The sequence below is a fragment of the Trachypithecus francoisi genome, unplaced genomic scaffold (assembly GCF_009764315.1).
Source record: "Trachypithecus francoisi isolate TF-2019V2 unplaced genomic scaffold, Tfra_2.0 Lachesis_group15, whole genome shotgun sequence".
In the NCBI taxonomy this organism is placed as follows: Eukaryota; Metazoa; Chordata; class Mammalia; order Primates; family Cercopithecidae; genus Trachypithecus; species Trachypithecus francoisi.
In genome coordinates this window covers 56,814,068-56,833,600 of record NW_022681460.1, presented here as the reverse complement: position 1 = coordinate 56,833,600, position 19,533 = coordinate 56,814,068, and the positions used below count along the sequence as shown (strand labels likewise).

The window sequence follows — 19,533 nt, the reverse complement described above, 5'->3', positions numbered from 1 at the left end:
GAGGAATTGCTGGCAACTTCTTTTTAGATGTGATAATGGTATTGCGGTTGTGTTTTGTTTTTGTTTTTGTTTAGATGGAGTTTTGCTGTTGTCACCCAGGCTAGAATGCAGTGGCGTGATCTTGGCTCACTGCAACCTCCGCCTCCCAGGTTTAAGCAATTTTCCTGCCTCAGCCTCCCGAGTAGCTGGGATTACAGGCATGCACCACAACACCCGGCTAATTTTTATATTTTTAGTAGAGACTAAAAACAGGATAGTGGTGTGATCACAGCTCACTGTAGTCTTGACCTCTTGGGCTCAAGCAATCCTCCTGTCTCAGCCTCCCAAGTAGCCAGGACCACAGGCTCCCACCACCGCACCTGGCTAATTACAAAAAAAATTTTTGTAGGGATGGAATCTCACCATGTTGCCCAGTCTGATCTTGAACTCCTGGGCTCAGCCAGTCCTCCTGCTCTGGCCTCCTAAAGTGCTGGGATTACAGGGAGGGAGCTACCATGCCTAGCTAGCTTCATTTGTTATCTGCCCGGTGTGTGTAGACATCTGCTTTGTCACCTCTATTGTGGAGAGTAACATGGAGTTTCACCATGTTGTTCAGGCTGGTCTTGAACTCCTGACCTCAGGTGATCCATTCCCCTTAGCCTCCCAAAGCGCTGGGATTACAGGCATGAGCCACCACGTCTGGCCATGGTTGTGTTTTTTAAAAGAACTCTTATCTTTTCTCGATTCTTACTGAAATATTTATAGATGAAATAATATGATGCCTGGAATTTACTCAAAATAACCTAGGGCAGTGCTTCTCAAGCTTTGGCATGCATTCAAGTCCCCTGGATGGCTCATTAAAACAGCTTTCTAGGTCTTGAGCCCAGAGCTTCTGATTCACAAGGCGGGGGGTGGGCCCTGTAAGGTATTTCTAATGCTTGGTGCTGCTGGTCTGAGGAGCCCGTTTTGAGTTGAGCTGATCTAAGGTATAGGACAGTGGGTAGCCTGGGCGTGGGTTGGGAGCAGGTGGAGCTGGTGGGTGTGTGATAAGGAGGGTACAAGGGTTTATTATGTCATCCTACTTTTCTTTGGAAAGTTCCACAACTAAAAAGCATGTGTGTGTGTGTGTGTGTGTGTGTCTGTCTGTCTGTCTGTCTCCAGAATTGGACTGTTCTTCAGCTCTTCCATTGCTGCGCCCTGGTACAGGCTAGAGTTCTTTCTTGCCCAGCTGGCGCTAGCACCTCCTAACTGGTCTCCTTCCTTCTCTCCTTGTTCCTCTAGAGTCAGTTCTCAACATAGCAGGCAGGATGAACCTCAGACCCCTGCAGTGGCACTCAGAGTGACACCCAAAACCTTTTTGTGACCTCAAACTTCTGTGCAGTGTGTTCCCCACTCCACTTCCTCCATGAACCTTCAGTCACACTGCCCACCTTGCTGGGGCTTGCACAGGTCAGGAGTGCTTCTGCCGCAGGACCTTTGCACGTGCCCTTCTGGGCCTACAGTGCTCCTCTGCTCTCCATGCAGCTGTCTCTCTGGCTTCCTTCAGGTCCATATTCAGATGTCACCCTTGCAATGAGGCCTTCTGAGATGACACCATCTAAAATGTCACTTCCCCTTCCCCACTATTCGTCCCCTACTCCCTGCTCACTTTTTCTGCTCCCCTCGTGTCACTGTCTATATTGCACTTATTGATCTTATCTGTCCACCCTGGCAGGAAGCTCGAACAGCGCCCACACCTTCCTGGCTGTTTCTCGGCGGTGCCCCCACCCCAGCCTCCCACCCCACCTCAGTCTGCACCCCCTGCCATCACTCATCCATTCATTCCTCCTGTTCCTCTTGGCCACTGCCAAATGCTGGATGGTTTCCATCTGTTTGGTTCACTGCAGTGTCTCTGTGCCTGGAAGGGTGCCAGCCACAGAAGGCATGAAGATGTGTCCACTGAGCCAGTGGCCAAATCTCTGGCAAGAGGGGTCGAGGAAGGGGGCTGAGGAGGTAGAAGGGAGGGCTTTCTTCAAAAGGCCAGAAATTTGTGGCCAGCCAGAGGGCAAGCAAAGATATTCTCATGTGGAAAAACTTACAGGAAATGCAACTAAAAGCGTGGGAGATAGGAAGAGTCTGTCTATTTCTGAGATTATCGAGAAAGGGGGGACAGAAGTTGCAAATGGGCAGGCCAAATCCAGTCTGCAGAGGTGTGCTTCCAGCCTATGCAGTGCTTAAAATAAATGGGGATGGTTGCCAGCACTGGAAGGTCTGGATGCCCTGTCTCCTGGAAATGCTGCAGCCTGGCAGTACTGGGCTGGTGGGCATGACTGGCACTTGGCTGGTGTGTGTTCTCTGCTCACCTAAAGCCCTTCCAGCAGCTTCATTTTGTTGTTTATTTGTTTTTGAGACAGGGTAGTGGTACAATCACAGCTCACTGCAGTCTTGACCTCCTGGGCTCAAGCAGTCCTCCTATCTCAGCCTCCCAAGTAGCTGGGACCACAGGTTCCCACCACCATGCCTGGTTACTTATAAAAAAAATTTTTGTAGGGATGGAGTCTCACTGTGTTGCCCAGGCTGGTCTTGAACTCCTGGGCTGAGGCAGTCCTCCTGCCCTGGCCTCCCAAAGTGCTAGGATTACAGGTGCGAGCCACCATGCCTGGCCAGATTCATTTGTTACCTTCCTGGTGTGTGTAGACATCCGTGTTGTCACCTCCATTTTGGAGAGCAAAAAGGATTTCTTCTTCCTTCAAACCTAATTGAGAAAATACAGTTGTTTGGGGGCAAGTAGGGTGTGGGGTGACTCTGGAACCAACCTCCTGGAAAGCCAGGCCTCTGGGAGTGCTAGAGGTGGGCAATGAGGCTGCCAGGCCCCTGCCTCCTGGGGTGGGGTGCGTGCTCCTGATACATCAGAAGGGTCAGGGTAGGACTTGGAGGTGAAGGCACTGCAGGAATAAAGGAAGCTTACTGGAGAGACGGTCGATGGGGCAGTCAGGCTTTAAAAGGACAGGCCCACTAAGTGAAAAGATGACCAAGTGTTTGAGCTGAATTGTGTCCTCCAAAAGGATATGTGGAAGTCCTAACCCCTGGGACCTCAGAAGGGGATCTTATTTGGAGATAGGGTTGTTGCAGTTGTAACACTGAGATGAAGTTATACTGGAGTAGGGTGGGCCCTTAATCCATTGTGGCTGCTGTTCTAAGAAGATAGCCACGTGATGATGGAGGGACACATGGGGAGAGGGCTGGCCACGTGACAATGGAGGGACACGTGGGGAGAGGCTGGCCACGTGACAATGGAGGGACACGTGGGGAGAGGATGGCCATGTGATGATGGGGGGGGACATATTGGGATAGGGTGGCCACGTGACGGTGGAGGGACACATGGGGAGAGGATGGCCTTGTGACGACAGGGGACATGTGGGGAGAGGATGGCCTTGTGATGACAGGGAACACGTGGGGAGGGAATGGCCACATGATGATGGGAGGACATATAGGGAAAGGATGGCCATGTCATGATGGGGGGACACATGGGGAGAGAATGGTCACATAATGGTGGAGGGACACACAGGGAGAGAATGGCCACATAATGGCGGGGGGACACATGAGAGGATGGCCACATGACAACTGGGGGACACCGTGCGGGGAGAGGATGGCCACATAACAATCAGGGGACATATGGTGAGAGAATTGCCACGTGACAACTGAGGCAGGGCCTGGACTGAGGAAGCCATAGGCAAGGAATGCCAAGGACAGGACCAGCAGCAAACACCAGACGCAGGGCGAGGTAAGGCGGGTCCTGGCTCCAGGTATCAGAGGAGACCTGCTGATGCCTGGATTTCAGCTCTCTGGCCTCTGGACCCAGAAGAGAATGAAGTTCTGCTGCCTGGGGTCTCCCAGTTTGTTTACTGTGAGTCTGTTCATGGTGGAGAAACATCTCGTGATTTTCCTGTCCACCATGGTCAAGGCCTGTTTTGAGCTCCCGTATTGTATAAGTCAGAGGTGAAGGTATTTTTCTCAAGGAGTCAATAATTGACAGCATTGGAATGGGACAAGGTGGTGCTGTTGGGTTTTGTTTGTTTTTAAAATATGAGGATAGAAAGTCGTGTTTTTACTCGTGCTTAATTTTCCCAGTGACAGGGATGTAAAGTCCACACCTGTCATCTGTAATGCACCAGGGCAGGGGGTCACTTTTGTTTGCATAGCTTCTCCCAGGGCCATCTTCCCACCCCTCAAGTGTGGATTTGGCCACAACACTTTGTTTAGCAATTTCCTGTCATTTTGTTTTATTTGGTCAGGCTTATTCGCATAGTTGAATGAATGCACAAAGGCCTCCTTGTTTCACGGTTCACAAAGTCAGACCCGGATCATACCAGGGCTTACGGGTTCCGTTTCAAGGCTTTGTAAAGCTGCTAGGGTTGAAATAGGTATTTTTGGTGTCATAATTATTTTATTGCATTTGTCAGCTTATCTACTGAGATGGAGCACTGAGAACTGCTGATTCACCTCTCTCCAGCCCTGTCTGCAGTACCTGAAGGCTGGGGGAAGACATTTGGCAATGCACATGGCCTTTGATTCTGCCTGTGAAGTTGGGGTTTCATAGGCCCGCCTCCCAGGAGGGCCCTGTAGGTGTGTGACATAGTCTGAGTGCCTTACCAGTGGGTTTGGCGTTGCCTCCAAGCAGATGCTGAGGGAAAGGATACCTCCTTCTCTTCCTCACCCTTCATCAGTGTGTGAGCAGAGGCAGGAGACCTGTGGGCTGGAAGGCCCACGTCCTCCTTCCCAAGCTGTGAATGTGGCACTTACATGGCAGGAGGACTTTGCAGATGTGATCAGGACCTTAAGAGGAGGCATTATCCTGGATGATCTGGATGAGTCCATTGCACTTACAGGGTCCTTAAAAGCTGGAAGAGGGAGGCCAGGCAGGGAGAGGGAAGGAAATGGGAGGATGGAAGCAGGGATCTGATTGCTGCAATTGCTGAATTTGAAGAAGAAGGAAGGAGCCGAGAGCCAAGGAATGCAGGCAGCCTCTGAGAGCTGCGAGAGACAAGTAAATGGATTTTCTCCTGCAGCCTTCAGAGCAGATGCAGGCCTGCCGACACCTTCCTTTCAGCCCAGCGAAACCCATTTCAGAATTCTGAGCGCAGAACTGTAAGGTCATGAGTCTGTGCTGCTTAAGCCACTGTTTATAGTCATTTGTTGCAGTAGTAAAGGAGGCTAATATGCCTTTCTGCCACCATTCTGAGCTTTTGAGGCGGGCTGATAGAAAAGGTGGGACAGTGGCTTCCCAGTACTTTTCTAAGTGACCCTGCGAACCTAATATCCTAGGCACTTCTTTTTCTGTAACTCCCCACCCCGCTGCCGGCAGAGTCCGCTTAGTCCTCAAGACGAGGGGCTTCTGGCTGCTCGTAAAGGTTGCTGATTTCACTGATTATCTTTAGGTTACTCTGCATTCTCCCTTCCCCAGAGAAAACCCAATCAAATTCAAGTGAGCATTGGGAAAAATATTCATACATTAAACTGGTTCTTAACCTTTTTAGGGGCACTGAACTCTTGAGATTCTGTTGAAAATGGGATTTTAGCCCCCATAAAAATACTTATCAAAAATTTGCATACAGTTTTGGCCAGGCACAGTGGCTCATGCCTGTAATCTCAGCACTTTGCAAGGCCGAGTGGGCAGATCACTTGAGGTCAGGAGTTCAAGACCAGCCTGGTAACATGGCGAAATGCCGTCCCTACTAAAACTATAAAAAATAGCTGGGTATGGTGGTGCACGCCTGTAATCCCAGCTACTTGGGTGTCTGAGGTGGAAGAATTGCTTGAACCCAGGAGGCAGAGGTTGCAGTGAGCTGAGATTGTACCACTGCACTCTAGCCTGGGCAACACAGCAAGACTCTTTCCAAAAAAAAAAAATTGCATATAATTTTGAATATAATTTTGTATACAGATTCCCCCGAGAGCTATCCCTTGAAGCTCCAGTGACTGTCAGGGGCTTCCTCTGTCACCCCAGGTGAAGAGCCCTTGTACAGATTAATTCACATTGAGGCTGATGAATGACTGTTTTCCTAGTAAGTCTCCTCATGGTCTTTGCTAGGTCCTTAAACCATGTTCAGTGGATCCTCATTATTTGTGGATTCCATATTTGTAAATTCACCTGCTCTCTAAAATTTGTCACCCGAAGATCGGAACTCATGGACACCAGCAGAGTGGTGAAAATGTGTCACCCGATGAGCCTGTTCCCAGCTGAAAAGGATGCCTTGCCATCTTGTTTCACCCTCTTGGTGTAAATGAACGTGGTTTTTGTGATTTGTTTAGCGCCATATTTTTCATGTTTTGTGCTTTTTCTTTGTGGTTTCACTGTTTGGAAGTGCTGTCTAGTGTTTCTAGTGTAAGAAGGCAGTGATGTGCCTTATGGGAAAAATATATGTGTTTGATAAACTATATACAGGTTTGTGTTCTAGTGCCACTGGTTCAGTGTTAACGAATCAACACTGTACAGATGATTCCTGACTTATGATGGTTCATTCCAGTTATGATTTTTCAACTTTACAACGGTGTGAAAGCAATATGCATTCAGTAGAAACCATCCTTTAAGTACCCGTGGGACCATTCTGTTTTTCACTTTCAGTACAATAGTCTTTAAATTACATAAGATATTCAACACTATCAGAAAGTAGGCTTTGTATTTCATGATTTTGCCCAGCTCTAGGCTAATGTAAGTGGTCTGGGTAGGTGGAAGGCAGGCTGAGCTATGGTGTTTGGTAGGTTAGGTGTATTGAATGCATTGTCAACTTAGGATATTTTCAGCCTACCTTGGGTTTATCAGGACATGACCCCATTGTAAGTTGAGAGCCATCTGTTTATTCAGTAAGGTGTCTTTTAAACAGAAAAACACATAAAACAAGTTTATATATTGATTGGTTGACAAAAATGTTCTAACCCAAGGCTTTCAGGAACCTAACTCTGCATTTCCCTTAGGAGTGCTGCTTGCTTCAATATCTGCGGGTAACTCTATGGAACATAGCTACTGTGAATAATGGGAATTGAGTATATTTTCAAGTTGCTGGCCTCTCAAGCTATACTGATAATCAGTCCTGCTCTTTAAATCACGTCTTACCATCAGTCCTGCCTAGAGAAATGGAGGAGGGGAGGTCTCTGGTCTTACAGTCTATCCTGACTCTCTGCCCCACCAGCTGTGTCCTGAGCACCAGCCTGGACAGAGCTGTCTGTTTGGTGGGTGGTAGCAGGTCATGTTGTGAGGCCCTGGTGCCTACCTTCTGTCCTCCTGTGCTTGCTAGAGGAGCACGAGGCAGGAACAGCCAGTCCATGCTGGTTCCTGAGAGAGGCAGCTCTAGGGCTGCCAGCAGCTGCTCCTGGGGGGCTGAGGGTGGGAAGAGCTTCAGAGGGGAGGATGGGACTGTCTGAATGTATTTCCAATCCCATTTAAGACTTGTGGTCTGATGAGGACAAGTGCCTTTGAGGGGGATGGGAATGGTTGAGAGGAACGTGGAAATCAAGACTGCACTGGAAAATGTGGCATGGTGGATCTTTTGAGTTGGGGTGTTGGGATGCGTGTCAGCTAAAACAAAGTTCACCTGCTTCAAATGCTCGTCCAAGCTTTCTACACTTGCCTCTCTGAGTCAACATCTTTAGAGACAGCAGGAAGTGATGAAAGTCAGTTCACAGTCCATCTGCTCTGAGGGCTTGGTATGAGGGGCTGATGTTTTCTGTCATTTTCTCCTTTCTAACATTTCACTTTAGGATCTTAGTTCCTGGTTGAAATTCCTTAACTGTGGGAGTTGAGACAGTCTAAGAATCCTTTTCGGCTGCTTAAGACAATGAGGTAGAGAGGGAACCAGCTGCCCCTTTTCTTACCTCCATGATGATGTAGAAATGGTTCCATCCAGCCCAAGGGTTCTTCTGGGGCCCAAAGCTCCTCAAGGGTTCTGTGCATAGGATTTGAAGATTGGTTTTCTTGGGTGGGGAGAAAAGTCCATCTTTATTTTTATCAATCCTACCTGAAATGTAGCATTTCCTCTAATTAGGAAGGCAGGCAACAAAACCAGTATGTTAGCTACATCTCTGACTCTGTCACCAACATGGATTAGCCATATCTCTGACCCTGTCACCAATGTGGGTTGGCCATACCTCTGACCCTGTCACCAATGTAGGTTAGCCATATCTCTGACCCGTCACCAATGTGGGTTAGCCTTATCTCTGACCCGTCACCAATGTGGATTAGCCATATCACTGACCCTGTCACCAATGTGGGTTAGCCATATCGCTGACCCTGTCACCAATGTGGGTTAGCCGTATCGCTGACCCTGTCACCAATGTGGGTTGGCCATATCTCTGACCCTGTCACCAATGTAGGTTAGCCATATCTCTGACCCATCACCAATGCGGGTTAGCCATATCTCTGACCCGTCATCAATGTGGGTTAGCCATATCGCTGACCCTGTCACCAATTGCAATTACAGATATCTCCACATCACATTAGCATTGTTTCAGATATCTTGAAATGGCATTTGTTCTCATCACTAGTTTTAAATTAAGGTGGTTAATACACCCCACTGGATTTTGCGATTTAATATGCTGATAAGGCACATAGATTACTATGCTATAACATTTTAAAAATATTTTGATAACTAGATTTCAATAAGATTGGTATTTGTGATCGTATTTATTTTCTTGATTTTTATAACAGCTTTATTGCGATATAATTTCTGTACCATACAACTTACTCATTAAAGTATACAACTCCATGTAACCATCACCATCACCATAATCTAATTTTAGAATGTTTTTGGCCCCCTTAAAAGAGACTTCATACTCATTAGCAATTATCCACATTCCCCCTTTCTCCAGTCTCAGCCCCTGACAACCACAGCATCTACTTTCTGTCTGTAGAAATGTGCCTGTTCTGGACATTTCATAGAAATGGAATCTTGTTTTTGAAACGGAGTCTCACTCTGTCACCCAGGCTGGAGTGCAGTGGCATAATCTCGGCTCACTGCAACCTTGTTTTTGAAACGGCATCTCACTCTGTCGCCCAGGCTGGAGTGCAGTGGCATAATCTCGGCTCACTGCAACCTCTGCCTCCTGGGTTCAAGGCATTCCCCTGCCTCAGCCTCTCGAGTCGCTGGGACTACAGGCGTGCGCCACCATGCCCAGCTAATTTTTGTGTTTTTAGTAGAGACAGGATTTTACCATGTTGCCCAGGCTGGCCTTGAACTTCTGACCTCAGGTGATCCGCCCGCCTTCGCCTCCCAAAGTGCTGGGGTTACAGGTTACAAAGTGAGCCACTGTGCCCGGCCAAAATGGAATCTTTCTGAGGTCTTTTGTGACTGGCCTTTTTCATGTAGCGTAATATTTTCAAGGTTCATCTATGTTTGTATTTTGTTCTGTGCACTTAAAACATTATTCTGAGAAGGGGTCTAAAGACCTGCCCCGTCATGGCCAGAAGGGCCTGTGGCCTCATTGGAGAGGTTAGGACTCCCTGTGCCTAATGGTTCTTCCCTCTGTCAGTTTTGCTTTAAAACTAGTCCGTGCCTTGGCTTGGGCATGGACAATCACTGCCAAAGACCCGGCAGGCAAGGCACGCAGCTTGCCTTGGGATGGGTTGGACCCAGGCCCTGGGCACTCAGTGGTACACAGGCACCTCTGCCCAGTCTCCCCAAGTTACCACCTCCACAGGTGCCTTGGGGTGAGTGGGCACCTCCAGGATGTAGTCTCTAGTGGATGATACCCGTAGACAGGGACAGCAAAGTAGAGTAATAGGGCCAGGTCCCAGGTGCCTGCCCCTAGCTAGATACCAGAACCCCAGGACCCCAGCTCCTCCAGCCCTCAGGAAGCTGTCAGCACTTCCAGAGAGCAAGCTGTTGGTGGGAAGGTCTGAATCCTTGCAGCTCTGTGATTCGCGAATCATAAAACCTCCACACTTGGTGTTTGTGGGCCGAGCTATTGTCTTTGTGTTTTCTTTTTGGAGTGGGTGGGAAGCCAGCTTGGCAAGCCGGGTGTGAATGAACAGGAATGAGCAGGAGACGCTCGCTGATGCCTTCTGTGATGTGTTTCTCCCCCAGCTCCAGAAGAAAAGGAAGTCATTAAAGGACAGTATGGCAAGCTCACGGACGCGTACGGCTGCCTGGGGGAGCTCAGGCTGAAATCTGGTGAGTAGCCGCTTGCTGGAGGAGCAGGCGCCAGGCTCCCCGGTGGGCAGGAGCCTCTGCGTCGGGAGGGGCCTCAGTGCAGGCGTTCTGTTTGACCACTTTTTTCTCTCTCTCTTTTTTTTTTTTTTTTTTGAGACGGAGTTTTGCTCTTGTTGCCCAGGCTGGAGTGCAGGGGCGCAATCTCGGCTCACCACAACCTCTGCCTCCTGGGTTCAAGCGATTCTCCTGCCTCAGCCTCCTGAATAGCTGGGACTACAGGCATGCGCCACCACGCCCAACTAATTATTTGTATTTTTAGTAGAGACGGGGTTTCTCCATGTTGGTCAGGCTGGTCTGGAACTCCAACCTCAGGTGATCTGCCTGCCTCGACCTCCCAAAGTGCTGGGGTTACAGGCATGAGCCACCGTGCCTGGCCAACCTCGCTTCTCTTTTAAGATGTTTCTTTATGCCTCGGAACCTGCTCCTCCATGCAGGTGGGGCAGTCAAGGTGAGTGTTGCCTGGTTATCATCTGCCTGTGCTGGGGCAGGGTGGGGCTCCCAGCACCCCAAACCTGTGCCAGGGAAGCTCGTCTTCATTGCTTGCCGGCGAGGGCCTAAGTGTTTCGAAAGTCTGGTCTGGGGCTTCTGCCCAGGGCATTGTCTGCAGTACTCTAGAAGGTGTGCCAAGGCAGGTGGGTGAGGACAGGGACCAGGGCAGATGCCAGGGGGCACAGGGGTGGGCTGGAAGTTGTCGGCAGGAGAGAAAAGCCACTGATGTGTGACAGTCAGTGTGGGGTGGGAGGGAGAGGAAGGGACAGTGCGATCTAACTTGCAAAGGGAGAGAACTTCCAGGAAGACGTGGGCATCTCTGCGCACTCTGAGAGACTTGAGGGTGAGCCGGTGGTGCCCGGCTGTCATGGGTGGTCACAGCCAACCTCTGCTGTTCCTGGAGCTCGGGAGCCCTGGGGCCCTTAGTTCCACCACCCGTTTCCTTCCTCCTCTCTCAGGGCCCCCCTCGCTATCTGTGACCTGACTATGGACATCTCCTGTGATTTCTGGGGCCGAGACAGAGCCCAGTTGCATTCCTGATTCTTGGTCCCACCTGGCTGAGATGGGAATGGCTGTATGGGTTGTCCAGATTCGGGCTTTCCCTGAGCCAAGTGCACACTTCCCTTCCCTGCTTACGGCAGCTGTTTTCAGATACTGAGGATTTTCAAAGCTGCCAGAAAAGCACGGTTATGTTGGCCATTCCTTGTCTGGGTGTTTTCTGTCATGGAATGTTTTTCCCTGAACTGTGACGATTACAGTGATCATTTCCAAATAGCATTTAGGAAAAACACACAGTACCACATGACAAAGTGCATTTAGGAAATGTCTGTTTCGTGCCAAGAGCTAGACATACATTCACTTATTTAATCCTAAAACTAGGCTACTGTGATAATGCATCGTTGTCCCTGTTTACAGTAAAGGGAACAGGCTCAGAAGCTTCAAGTAACTTGCCTTAGGTCAGAAGCTTAGCTGGGTTTTGAACTCGGATCCAGCTGCCTCCCAACGCTTGCTTTTTCCGTGAAAGTATGTGGGCTGCCAAGAGTTTTCTGCAGGACTTTCCGCTCTGCAGCGATCTTCCTGAAGTTGCAGAAATCCCCATGGCCCTTGCCTTCCACGGTAATGACCGTGAGGATGGTGACCCGCACCTGCATGGCGCTCACTTAGGAATCTGTTAGTACGGCTCCCGCGGCCATCTATCGGGTGGGTGCTGTTGTTACGCTGCCTCGCAGGCGTGGCAGGAATGCTGCGTTCCATCCACGTTGATGCCCTTTTTTCCACATGGTGGCCTCTGGGCCCCCAGGATGCCTCACAGTCTTGGCATCTTTCAGTTATAGTTGGCAGCTGCTTTCAGTCCATACATGAATGATTCATTTCGCATCCGACAGGGACTGGGATTCAGTGAATTACAGTGACTGGCCCAAGGTCCAGCCATTCTCAAGTGGTGCCCTGGGTTTTAAACTAATGTCTTGTGGCACCAGGGACTGCCTTCAACCACCAGGCTGTTCTCCTTTCTGAAGAGGACAGGTGTCTGGGCTGACAAGGAGGACAGGAAGTGCAATACCTTCCCCCATCCCAGGGGAAAAGTGTTTTTTCCCAGGGCTGTGATCTAAGATCAGCTGTGGGAAATCAAACCTAACCAGGAAGGGTGGCAGCCCCAAAGAAGTCTTATTAGAGTGAGCCAGGGGATCTGCGGGGATCCACAGGGTCTTCTGGGACAGGGAGTACACAGAGAGGAGACCACCTCCCAGGGCTGCCCTTGGTGAGGCCTCCTCCCTGCCTTCAGCCAGTCCCCGCCACCCCACACCCCACAGAATGGAATGAGGCTTCTTGTGGGCCATGCGAGACCAGCCCAGCTCGGAGGCTTTGGGTGCCCCCAAACCCAGTCCGCCTGTGAGAGTCACCCTCGGGGGTGGGTTGGAGTTTCTCTGAGTGTTGTGCGTATGAGTTTGACTTTGGGGATGTCAGGATAATTTGGTCTATTTTCAACACATTCTGGAAAGTACCCTAAGCATCTGAAGGATGGAAGGATTAGGCTTTAAATCAAGTTTTTCCAGTCTTCATTGGTTACCTTAAGGGGCGTTTGACTTTCACTTGATTTTCTTTTTCCCCTGTAAGTCCCTGACCCAGAACTGTGACCTGTTTTCTTTTGTGTTTTCAGCTGTTGAGCATGTTGGGCAGCACGGAGTGTAGCTACAACTGTGTGGCTCCACCTGTGTGACTGACTCTGTAACTGACTCCACCTGTGTGACTCCAGTTGTGTGACCAACTACAACTGTGTAACTGACTCCAATTGTGTGACTCACTCCATCTGTGTGACTCCAATTGTGTGACTGACTCTGTGTGACTCCAACTGTGACTCCATCTGTATGACTCACCTCAACTGTGTGACCCCCACCTGTGCGACTCCACCTGTGTGACCCCTACCTGTGTGACTCCACCTGTGTGACCCCCACCTGTGTGACCCCCACCTGTGTGACCCCCACCTGTGTGACCCCCACCTGTGCAACTCCACCTGTGTGACCCCCACCTGTGTGACCCCCACCTGTGTGACCCCCACCTGTGTGACCCCACCTGTGTGACCCCCACCTATGTGACTCTACCTGTGTACTGACTCTAACTATGTGACTGACTCCACCTGTATGACTCCAGCTATATGATTGACTTCAACCATGTGACCCCACCTGTATGACTCCAATTGTGTGACTGACTCTGTGTGACTCCAACTGTGACTCCATTTGTATGACTGACCTCAATTGTGTGACCCCCACCTGCGTGACTCCAATTGTGTGACTCCACCTACTCACACAATTGGCTAGGACTCCAGCCCTATAAATTCTCTAGCAGACAGCCCTCCTGGATTCTAGTTCCCACTTCCCAGCTGAACTGCATTTAATCTCTCGAGGACTGTTTTCCCATCTATAAATCTAGGAAAACTGCCTCATTTCTATGTTGCCTAGTTCTTTGGAGGTCCACATGAGTGATGCCTTGAAGAGTTGGAGTGCTCCTCCAACACCAGGCAGGCTGGCCACAGGCAGTTTCTTAGAGTGTGATCTGGGGACACTGCCACCACTGAGAAGCTCTGCTGTCTCTCCTCTGTCCCTGGGAGGCCTGGAGTGAGGAGGGTGCTGAGTGAGAGGGATCTGGCCTGCAGAGGGCTGAGGACGAGGTGTGAGCTGGAGCGCCAGGCTGCGTGGCCTCGGGGTGTGGACTCCTGGTGGGTGGCTCCTCTGCACAGGCTAGTAGAGGGCTGGTTTCATGGGCAGTCACTTCAGAAGGAGAATTCTCTGGAGGGGAGTTTGAACCCTTAGTCTTTTGGGATGCAGTGTTCTCTAGCAAGTCTGGAAGCGAACTGGCCTTTGTCAGTCTTACATTAATTTAATTCCTGTGCCCAGTGGTGGGATATTACCAAGAGAGTTGACACCCAGATCCCTGAGGGGGAAGCTCTGAGATGATGCAGCATTTGCCAGTTTCCAAGGTGTAAATTCACAGGCCAGGACTGATTTCAGGTTCCCAGAGTGGAGCTGGAGAAGGATCCGCACCAGGGGTGCTCACCATGGGTGTTCACTGCAGCAGCTGCCACTGCCTACGCCTCCCTCATGTTCTGCAGAGGGGAGGCAGGAGAGGGCCCTGAGACCACGCTGCGTGGGCACACGGTGCTTAGGGTTCTGAGCCTATGGGTAGTGGGGGAGGCTTAAGGGTCATCTGGCTGAAGCTTCCCCCTTCACAGGTAGGAAAGCCTAGAGGTCTTAAGTCCTTTGTTTGGAGCTTTGAGTCTGAGGTTGTATTTGTGAGCAGAGGGACAGATAGGATGGCTGGAGGGACTCCAGGGTTGGGATTGGCACAGTCCAGGCTGGGAAGGTGAGCTCAGAGCTGAGACAACACAAGGAAATGCCAGCCCAGAGCCTAGTGGGAGGCCTGGGGTGGTCCCGGTAAACAGGGCCTTGAGTCTGCAAGCCACGTATCATGACCCCAACAGCCAGCTTTTCTGGCCTGATAACAAATGGCCTAGGACTGCCGCTGGCCCTAGCCTCCATCTACCTGGCAGAGGGAGCTGCCAGCAGAGCCTCACTGGCAGCTCCCTCTGACCCATGCATAGCTTTGCTTTGTCCAGAGCCCTGGAACCAAAGCCTTTTACCTGTAGGGGACATCGAGACTACTGGTGCATCCTCCTGGGAGGCCCAGAGAGGGTGAGAGCCTTGCTGAGGCCACACAGGCCACAGGAGGTGTGCAGAGCCTGAAGCCCCAGTCTTCTGAGTTTTGTTTTTCCCCTTGCTGTGAGATCCTTGATGGTTTCAGGGCCCTGGTCTCTCCCTCAGCTGAGGACTGCCGAGACCCCTGCAAGCCTAGTTAGCTTCTTGGCTGTCAGAGAATTGATCCTGCCTCACAAAAACAAATCCTGTGCTCTAGGTGAGCATTGGGAGGGGCCTCACACACCTGAGGCAGGTGGGGACCAGTAGCCTGTACCACACTGACAGGTGGCCCAGGAGTCAGCAACCCCCCACAGTCTGGTGCTAGGCTCGAACCATGACACTTTCCTTAAAACCCATAGTACAGACCAGGCATGGTGGCTCATACCTGTAATCCTAGCACCTTAGGGGGCCAAGGTAGGAGGATCACTGGAGCCTAGAAGTTCAAGACCAGCCTGGGCTATGTAGCAAGACCACATCTCTACATAACAGTGGTATCTATAGCACCATGCCAGGAGCCTGTAGTCCCAGCTACTTGGGAGGCTGAGGTGGGAGGATCGCTGGAACCCAGAAAGGGGAGGTTGCAGTGTGCTGAGATCAAGTCACTGCATTCCAGCCTGGGTGACAGTGCAAGACCCTGTCTCTAAATTAAAAAACAAAAAACAAACAAACAAACAAAAAACCCCATGGTATACAGAGAATGCAGTCGGGCAGTCAGGCTATCGATGAGATTGGGCAGGACACAGTGAGGCTGGGACTGAAGGAGGAGGAAGCCATCAGTGCTGGGTCAGGTAGGCAGGGCGGGGCCTTCCTAGAGAGGCAGCGCTCCACACAGTGGTCCTGAGGCTTGGGTAAGGCTCTTCTACAGAGGCCTCTGTGGTTACACCCATTCCACCCACTGTCCGGGGCACACAGGCAGGGGCAGTTGTAAGGAAACATTTCCAGGTCCTCGGCTTTTCTCTATTATCGAGCACCTGTGATGGAGGACAGCGTTCTTGTTCCCCTCTGCGGTCACCCTGCTTCCATGTTAGGGCGGAGGGCAGGGCTTTCTCTCTTCTGGAAGCTCACCATGTGCGGTGCTCCAGGAAGTAACTCCCCCTAGGATACCAGACAAAGGGACAGTCCAAAAGCTTGTCAATATCATTGAAATAAGGTCAGGACTAGGTAACAATCGGTTTGCAAGTCAGGTGATGTCCAGTTGTTTGCTTCCCCCATAATGGAAGGAGAATTCAATTGGGGTATCAGCTGACGCATTAGCAACCATTTTATCAGCAGGTTATTGTCATTTTTCAGTGCTAACTCAGAAGGACTTTGAAGAATCGAGTGACATTTCTACAATGAAGCCCTTTCCATTCTCGTCTATTTATTAATGTGAACAGGATTTTTTAGTGTTTGCATCTCCAAAAATGAAAACTAGAATTAGAATTTGTGCAGAACCTACTTTCATTCCTTCAATAAATATTTATTCATCTCATTAAGAGATGGTTCCAACACATTGTTACTTTTCGTATTAAATGATTATTTGTCGGCCAGGCACGATGGCTCACGCCTGTAATCCCAGCATTTCGGGAGGCCAAGGTGGGCGGACCACTAGAGGTCAGGAGCTCTAGACCAGCCCAGTCAACATGGCGAAACCCCATCTCTACAAAAAATACAAAAATTAGCCAGGCATGGTGGCGCATGCGTGTAATCCCGGCTACTCAGGAGGCTGAGGCAGGGAACCTGAAAGGTGGAAGTTGAACCCGGGAGGCAGAGGTTGCAGTGGGCCGAGATTGCGCCACTGCACTCTAGCCTGGGTGACAGAGCAAGACTGTCACCTCCCAAAGACCCCACCTCCCAAAACCATCGCCTTGGGTGTTCGTATTTCAGCATATTAATTTGGGGGTGCACACATTCAGCCAATAGCAGGTAAGTTGGTTGACCACACTCTTTTAAAGGGAACAGCCAAAAAAAATTATTTGGCAAAGTGTTTTATTTACATTGTGTTGTTTACATTATTTGACCAGTTAGGTTTCATTGGAATGATAAACCAGAAGTCTCTCTTTTTAAACACTTAGAGTTGAGGAACACACGGCTGCAAGGGCTGATGGGGTGATCAGAACAGGATGTAGAAGCACCAAATATGCTACATTAGGATGGAATTCTGAAGAGGGGGGACTGGAAATATGAGTGAAAGTTCCACGTGGTAAAAAAAGAGCATGTTCCTGCAATCCTGTAAATAATAGATGGCGATGAGTATCACATTACTGTGTAGATTCCATGGGATACTGACAGTAGACTCCCAGAGTTTTAGTTTTGCATGTCAATATTTAGAATACACTGCACGATATATTATTTACAACCATTTCAACTACTGATGAAAACCTTCAGTGACAGTTTTAAAATGGGTAGGGAACGCTGTCTGAGTTCAGTGTGTTGCTGTGACAAAGTTCCGTAGTAGACGGGGTGGCTTATCGGCAACAGACATTTATTTCGCGCCGTTCTGGAGGCTGGAGGTCTGAGAGCAGCGGCCCGCAGATTGGCCAGCCCTGGAGACCTACTTCTTGCTTCATAGATGCTGCCTTTTCTCTGCATCTGACGTGGTGGAAGAGGTACAGGAGCTCTCTAGGCACAAACCCCATTCGTGAGGGCTCCACTGCCATGACCCAGTCACCTCCCAAAGACCCCACCTCCTCATACCATCACCTTGGGTGTTCGTACTTCAGCATATTAACTTGGGGGTGCACACATTCAGCTAATAGCAGGTACACTGGTTGACCACACTCTTAAAGGGTACAGCAGGTCAGGTGCAGTGGCTCACACCTGTAATCCCAGCACTTTAGGAGGCCAAGGCAGGTGAATTACCTGAGGTCAGGAGTTCGAGACCAGCCTGGCCAACATGGTGAAACCTCGTCTCTACCAAAAATACAAAAAATTAGCCAGGTATGGTGGCGGGCATCTGTAATCCCAGCTACTCGGGAGGCTGAGGCAAGAGAATCACTTGAACCCAAGAGGCGGAGGTAGCAGTGAGCTGAGATTGTACCACTGCACTCCAGCCTGGGCAACAAGAGTGAAATTCCATCTCAAAAAAAAAAAAAAAATAGCCGGGCGTGGTGGCTCACACCTGTAATCCCAGCACTTTGGGAGGCCGAGGCAGGCAGATCACCTGAGGTCGGGAGTTCGAGACCAGCCTGACTCATATGGGGAAACCCCGTCTCTACTAAAACTGCAAAATTAGCTGGGCATGGTGGCGCATGCTTGTAATCCCAGCTACTCCAGAGGCTGAGGCAGGAGAATTGCTAGAACCTGGAAGGCGGAGGTTGCAGTGAGCCGATATCACACCATTGCACTCCAGCCTGTGTGACAAGAGCAAAACCCTGTCTCAATAAATAAATAAATAAATAATGCATGCATGCATACATACAGACATAAAGGGTACAGCAAACCAATCTGATTGGAAACTGCTGGACTTTGGGGCTAGATGGAGCATGGGCTTAAAGTGAAACCTACGTTTGCGTTTTGGCTCTAACACAGACTAGCTGTGTGCCTGGGCGAGTGATTCGGTTTCCCTGGGGGACAGTCACGTGTGTGTGAAATGGCAGTGGTAGCCCTGAGACAGCAGCATGGTAAGCAGGCTGGCGATGTCATCTGCAAGGAGGTATAATTAGGAGCACCAGCTGTGGGGCCAGACTTGGCTTGAGTAACTTGCCCAGGCACTGTAGCTAGAAAGTGGATTTGGATCCCAGCTCCCTGCTCTGTCACCTTGGGCAGGCTGCTTAACCTCTCTGTGCCTCTGTTTCCCTCCCTGTGAGATGGGGCTGGTAAGGGCGCCCCTTGCGGTGGGCAGGAGGATGGAGTCTGCGCCTGTACAGTTCCCCTGCCTCCACTGCGCCCACCAGACGCCAGCTCTCCTCACTCCCCTGTAGCACTCCCGACCCCCACCTCCCTGGACCCAGGAGCCCCAGAGCTCTGTGGCAATGCTGTTAAGAACCTCTCCTGGCTGCTACAGTGCTCCTTCCCCCAGCCTCCCCTAGGCCATGGTCCTCCCCAGGAAATGCAACCTGGGACTGTTGCCAGACACTCAGGCCCCCCACGCGGAGGCTGTTGAGGAAGTGGTGCTAGAAATCAGCTTATGACTCGCACGGAGTGATGTCATGCAAAATTTTCCATAGCTCTAGCAGCCACAGGGGCCATCCTCCTGCCACTCCGAGGGCACTTCTGCTGAACTGTGCTTTTCCCTGCCCTGAGCATGTCAGAAAAGGCAGGTGGGTGCTGGGACTGCTCTGTGGCCAAGGCTCTGATCAGAGGCTGCCAACCCCAGAACCCCACCTGTCCTACTTGAGAAGTTGAACTCTGACCCCTGTCCCTGTCCCCAGTGTGATCTCTTCCTTTGTTCTTAGGTGGTTTCCTGAGGATGTGTCTGGGGAGATGTGATGGCGTCAACCCCCCCGCCGCCCTGCTGGGACCCCCACCCCATGGCATATCAGCAGGCCCCTGGGAGCCCTGAGCCACTCATTAAAGGAACACACTTTAATGACAACCACACGCCACCCTGCCACAAGCAGCACTCTTCTCCCTTTGAAGTGTGATGAGGAAATTGGGGTGAGGGGCTGGTGGAATTGGTTGATTTGGGGTCTCTTCCCAGAGTGTGGAGAGATCTGAACCATCTCCGGACCAAGGCTCTAGATAGAGGCCCCTGATCATTCGCAGAAGAT

General features: G+C 50.5%; 1 protein-coding gene across 4 annotated transcripts in view; it reads left to right on the top strand.

Moving 5' to 3' along the window:
• The window catches only part of SYNJ2 (synaptojanin 2), a 119,262-nt gene that overhangs the window by 26,845 nt on the left and 72,884 nt on the right, over positions 1-19,533 (top strand). For 3 of the 4 annotated variants that reach the window (XM_033234945.1, XM_033234944.1, XM_033234947.1), the window contains exon 2: positions 10,038-10,124. In XM_033234945.1, the coding sequence (XP_033090836.1) occupies positions 10,038-10,124 (87 nt within the window). Of the gene's footprint in view, positions 1-10,037; positions 10,125-10,289; positions 10,612-19,533 lie in introns of those variants that run through there. The other variant, XM_033234946.1, reaches the window with a different exon arrangement.